This window comes from Hakea prostrata, chromosome 1 (genome assembly GCF_041222555.1).
Source record: "Hakea prostrata isolate BN-2017 chromosome 1, UWA_Hpros_2, whole genome shotgun sequence".
Lineage (NCBI taxonomy): Eukaryota > Viridiplantae > Streptophyta > Magnoliopsida > Proteales > Proteaceae > Hakea > Hakea prostrata.
Genome location: NC_142600.1, coordinates 6,215,580 through 6,221,828, shown reverse-complemented (window position 1 = coordinate 6,221,828; position 6,249 = coordinate 6,215,580). Strand labels below are relative to the sequence as shown.

At 37.7% G+C, this 6,249-nt stretch overlaps 1 protein-coding gene across 1 annotated transcript; it reads right to left on the bottom strand.

Annotated features, from left to right (window-relative positions):
* Positions 1-437: 437 nt before the first annotated feature.
* On the bottom strand, positions 438-5,438 carry LOC149026985 (F-box protein At5g39450-like). Its single transcript, XM_089157750.1, has 2 exons — positions 3,067-5,438; positions 438-964 (listed from the first exon to the last, which is right to left on the bottom strand). Exons 1-2 carry the CDS (start codon positions 4,884-4,886, stop codon positions 961-963), a joined length of 1,824 nt encoding a protein of 607 aa, XP_089013876.1. The 5' UTR covers positions 4,887-5,438; the 3' UTR covers positions 438-960.
* Positions 5,439-6,249: the final 811 nt, after the last annotated feature.

The window sequence follows — 6,249 nt, the reverse complement described above, 5'->3', positions numbered from 1 at the left end:
ATTCATTTAGCCCCCCACCTCCACAAAAAAATAAAAAACTCTTAAGATATGAAATAATTTTAATTTTCATGCAAGATTCTCCTTCACGAATTCAACCCAAATTGACAAGTAAAGCTAAGAACAACATTGTCATTTTGAGTATGAGGTCTAACCACCTCTAAAAATGTAGTCAAGCATAAGTTGGCCTAGACGAACCTCATCTCCAAAAAGTAAAAAAATGCAGCATTCCAATTGCAGTGTAGCATAGAAAAAAAAACAATGTCATTCTCAAATTAGCATTCCAGTTGTAGTGAGGCAAGCATGCCTTACCAGCACTGCACTATCTAGGTTGGGAACATAAGATTCAATTGTTTTACCAAATTTTTTTGCTTTTGTTTTCCATAAATTTTTTTTAAGGGGCAAATCAATGTGTTCAAAGGGAGGTCCGAATAACCACATCCATGCCTATGTGTATGAGTGCGAGAGAGAGAGAGAGAGAGTGGAAGTACAGAATGAAGTTTCAGATAACTTCAAAGCACAACAACCTGAGTATGAAGCATACAATTGAGCTATGACAGTACCTTTGAGTTCCTATGATGTGCTACATTAAAACAAATTAAGGACCTTTATTACATCAAGCAGTAATTGATGATCCCTGATCATTTGGATACAAATGTTCGATTTTTATTTTCAAAAATATACCCTAATTCCTAAGGCATGATCACATCAACTATACACTGGATTATATATAAACTAACTAAAACAGAATTCCCGGGAGAAATTCCTCAACATCATGACCATGGTGAACAGCACTTTGCCGTCTCTAGGTGACAGACATTGAGAGAAATAAATTGCTGTTTATGCCCTCATAACTACTGGTGTGGTGGAGCCTCCATCGCCATGATTCCCCTAATAATTGAACATGTGCCAAAGTCCTACATGTTTACTGCATTCTGAGTACATATGATCCGATGAACGATATTACCTGTCATGGAAAAAAGGAGAAAAATCTCAAATGATCATTCAATTGCTTTTTGTCCTTCGCAATTTTAGATAGGGAAACTGATTTGTTGGGGGCTTGGGGGAGGGGTTGGGAATTGGCATGAGCAGTCATTCCATATCAATTACTATCAGTTTAACTACCAAGTCCCTGCCATTCATGACTCAAATAATTCAATTACTTCATACGACAAAATTATTTTAAACACTCCTTCAACCAAACCTTGGAACCAGTGAACCAGAAGCAGTGAGTGGATTTCCCTTTTAGCATCAATGTCAGTAGAAGATTTGATCTTCAGAGAAAGAGACAGAGAGACGTGCACATCAAAGCTTGATAATATAAGAGACTAATTTTGAATAATCCTCCCACAAAATACAATCTATTAAGAACAACTAAATGAAGTATTAATAAATAACTGCTATAATTAGTGTCTAGTCCAAGCACTCTCTATATACAGGCTACCAGAATCTCAGCCCCATCCATAACTCACTAGTGTCATTCTGTATCAATTTGATACTCCACAGGATAAATAAAGAACCTTTTCAGCATTCCCCATCCCCTAAAGGAAAATCCTTATATATTTTTACCATCTGAATCATGGTTTAGATACAAATCATAATTCAAGATTCCTCAATGAGATAACATTTCAGAATAATCACATCATAAACATTTTGATTACCAAATAAAAGGTTGAGAAGTAAGCCAAATAAACATAATCTTGGCTTTTTACCAAAATCAGCACTCACCAGTAAGGTTTTAAAGAAAGCAGAGGAAAATATCTTCCGGTTGGCTATGTTAGATTGTTCACAAGTTTAATCATTACTCCAAGGTCCAAAAATCTACCCTAAAATAATTCACTGTTTTAGCCAAGTGTGCACAACCAAGATTTGATTGCTAAGCTTCATAGTAAGCCATAGAAAATATAAAAATTCTAGAAAAGAGAAAGCAAAGAAAATTGTAAGGAAAAAACCCCAGAAAAACTCTAAAACATGAGTGATTCCATAATCCAATTTTTCGATGTATAATTTACTTTTGGATTAAATCACAAGAATTCATATTCTTCCTCAAAGATATCGTCAAGAGGGGAAGGAAGACAACAATGAAGGGATTAAATCCAAGTGCTAGTAATTTTACAATCTAATGAATACCATAGTTTTCTTTTCTTTTTTTTTCTTTTTTTTGGGGGGGATCTGAGGTTCATCCGGGCCAGCTTCCGCGTACCTCGACTACATCCTCACGGGAGCTTTTATATAATTAATTTTGGCGGGGCTTCGTCTCAGCCCCTGAGGGGATTAAAACTCTGAACTCCTACATGGAAGCGTTGGTCTTTTGCCAACTGAGCCAACCCTCGAGGTTAATACCATAGTTTTCTTAGTAAGCATTGGGAAGGACTTTGCACATTTACCACATCCTCAGAATGGTAAAAACATTGGACAAAGGAGCAGAAATGGCAGGATGCCTTCTACATTGACTTAAAAGAAAAGAAAAAGGGCACACCCAGTGCCTAAGGCTTCCACACAAGCAGAGCCCGGGGGCAATTTTCCTGCGCAGCCTTCTAAGATTTCTTAAGATTACTTAACGAAACACTTCTAACTTCAAATGAATCTGCACTGACATTTCTTTGAACGTCAAACAAGAATATGATGTATTTGACCTATATCAACAACATCAGAAAAAAAAAGGATAACAATTAACAGGTCAAAACAGTTATACTCATACAGAAACTTAAAGAAATTCACTCAATGAAAAATGGTTTGGGATTATGGTTGCATTAGCCACTAGATAAAACAATGAGGTCACTGATAATATTTCTCCTGCAAACGAAATGAAGAAAGGTCTTCCCAGATATTAAAAAAATATAATAAAATAAAAATTCATGCAGCAGATACAAAATACCAAACTGAACTATACACGGAAAAAATGAAAATAGTAAAGCAATCACAATCATCAACTTGTGCAACACATGTTTATATTCAGACCATTATAAAACAGCTTAACTATTTCACAATAATTTAAATGCACGGCGAGGGAGACCATAAGAAACTGAAATACTACATGAATCATCATGTGGGAGATAGAAGACACACCTTGATGAAGAAAAGCAATATGAGGTGTTTGAAACACTTGCAAACACATTCGAATATGACTTTGTCAAATATGAAAAGTTAACAACAGGAGGCAAAGCAGGCACCCTTTCACCCTTCTTAAGGAGTGATTGTAGGTCAAGCCTCTGCAGGGTCAGGACAGATTTGGAATCCTTCCAGATAAATGCAAGGACTTCATTCTGAATCACAAATAATGAACCAGGCTTAGCACCAGGATATCTGAAACCATACCCATTTGCGATACCCTCACCGTTATAAGCATGCTTCACCTCTATGGGTGTGGAATCTGCATCTTTATCCCAAGGGAACAGATCTGATGAAGGTTCATCAATCTTCACAATAAACATCGCCGACCCATTGGGATGAAGGACATAATGGGTGCCTTCTAATATTTTGGTTGCAATGAGAAGTCGCTGACCTTCCGACTCTTCATACGTAAGCAAAAGAAAGAATAAAGCTTTTGCAGGTTTGTCTGCAGCAGGCGTTTCGGGGGGCCAGCCAAAGGTGCCACCCCAAAGGCCTGAATACTCTTCACCAGCTTTTGGCATCTTCACGGGCAGCTTGTATAGGGCAAACCGATTGTCAGGCATGTTCGGCCATGCTCGATAAGTAGATAGTTTCATGGTACAAGCATGTAAGCTCAGCCCAATTGTGTCTCCTGACCTTAAGAACTCATGAAGCTGTGCATATTTAGCTTCACTGCTTGAAGTACTGTTTCTCGAACTGGCAGGATCATTGATGGAGCTGGACCTCCCAAGTATCTGTTTCAGGCTATCCTTAATATACCCAGCTACAGTTCTCCTTTTTGTACTTTGTGAATCACTCTCCTCTCCATTGGCAGGACTGCACCAGTCACCTTTAGCATTAAGGTTCTTCTTGATTTTGTTCATTTCCATCCGGATAGGATCCGAAGGGAGTCCAGGGGCTGATTCCCAATCAATGCGGCCCTCACCAAGCTTGTACATCCGCATTAACGCAGAACGGCGCGCAGACAAGAGCACCAAATACTTCTGAAAGTTCACCTTATCATCTCTGAAGACAGGAAACAGTGGCTCGTCTACCATGTCAGGGACCCTTAAGCGAACCAAGTTGGTAACGACTTCGAGCAGTTTTCGTCTGTCACAAAAGGCCAATCTACTGAAGGGTACCACAGGCTTGCAAGTTCCCATTAACCTCTGTGACTCTGAAGTTCCATAGTCAGACCTACTAATCTTACTATGCAATAATATGCCTCCACAACAATGCTGCTGTGGTTCTACCTCAAGTGAGAGCACATTGCAGGCTCTATCAACAGGCTTGAACAGACCAGGATACAAGTAATCAGTATCCTTCTCCCGCCCATGCAAAAAGAATGCCGCAGAGCCATCAGATTCACTGACAATCTCAAAAACAGGTGCCCATAAGATAGGCCCGTCATGAAGCCCCAGTGGACCAAGCTCTTGAGGGATGATTCGGCACCCAACAACAGATAAGAAACCAGGCATCACATAGACTACATTGCCAAGCTCCGGGTTCTGATGTACCCAGATACCAATTAAGGGCTGAACAGAAAAAAGAAACCTAAAGAGAGCACTGTAAGAGGACACACCAGTACGCCATTCGACGAGATCTGGATCAGCAAGCACACCGGTCATCTCACACTGGGAGAGCCAGACCTTTTCAGAGAGAGCAAGTTCATAAAGGGTCCGACAGCAAAGACTGAGATTGCAGAGGTCCCTCGGAGAGAGGGAACCGGAGACGATTGCAAATACATCGTCTGGTAGAGATAGAAACAAGCTAGAACCACACTGATCGCCCGACATAACAATAACTGATCGGAGTTTACCAGAGAAACCGACAAAATTGAGTACTAAATTTAAAGTTGTATACCTTCAGAAACCCTAGAATCCTCTACATTCAATTCAATTTTGAATCTGAACTAACAAAATAAGTATCAACTACCTGAACTAACAATAACCCGCATCGCTACGACCACCATCAACAACAAAAACAGTAGGAAATGCTATACTGGAAGAGATTAAAACCCTTCTGATGAATGTGAAAATGAAATAGAAAGATTTGTACCTGTAAGTGATAAGGATAGCTCCTTAGATTCTTAAAAATCTTGGGCCAAAAGCAAGAGGACCAATCACAGTAAAACGAATAACAAATTTTAGTAATAAGAACCAATAAAGAATCTTAAATTTGATAGAAAAATCAAAAGCTTGACTAGGAATGAATTATAGTCAACCAGACTTCTTCCCTTCATCGATCTAGACAGCGAGAAATCATCTCCTTCCCTCGTTGCAATCGAAAGGGGATGATAATTTTAATTTTTCTGAAAACAAGCAGAGAATGAAGATTGAAAATATTAACTTGAACCAAGCGAGTCTGAGACTTCGATAGTCCGACGTGGAGCCCTAAACGTCGCTCTCAATTTTTATTTTTTTTGGTCAGAGTCAAAATTCTTTTATAGTAAGTGAGGAAAAATAAATTTTATCTAAAAATCATAAAACATTCAAAAAATACTAATAATCAACATTATCCCTTTCTCTTGGCTTAATTATTAATCTAACCTGCTTATTATAAAATTGCCATGGTCACCTTAACTTGTAATATATAGGGGATAAGGACAAGATCCTTATCACTCTACCAACCCTGCATTGCCTCTATTATCCATTTTTTCCTTTGTTAGAATTAACAATCCAAGAAAATGATATTGTCCTCATTTATAAATCGGTAGAACTATAAATTTTGCCCCATATTCTTGTTATTTTGAAATTCCAATAAGATGAATAAGTAATAACATTTGGGAAAGAAGAAGAAAAAAATAATAAATAATAACAATCTAGGAGGTTAACTTGAAATTTTTGAAAGAAAAAAATACAAAGATGTCATTAAATCAGTTAACTTACGGAGCTTAATGACAATGAAGTTGTTAATAGTAATTTAAAAAATTAAAAGTTATTATTTTAAGGGGTAACAAGGTAAAAGTGATAATTTGATAAAAAAAAAATAAATTTGTGAGTTGAGTTGGCAATTAAACCATGTATAAAGGACATCATTTTTTTCTTTTTAATACGATAAGCCATAAAATTACATAGTATAATGTTTCTCCGAAGTCAAATTATCCCGCATAGAACCTTTGGACCCCAATGCCCTATTAGCAAACTTGTGGAATACCTC

Coding starts and splice junctions, on each gene's coding strand:
- LOC149026985 (XM_089157750.1), bottom strand. CDS start 4,886: ATGTCGGGCGATCAGTGTGGTTCTAGCTTGTTTCTATCTCTACCAGAC.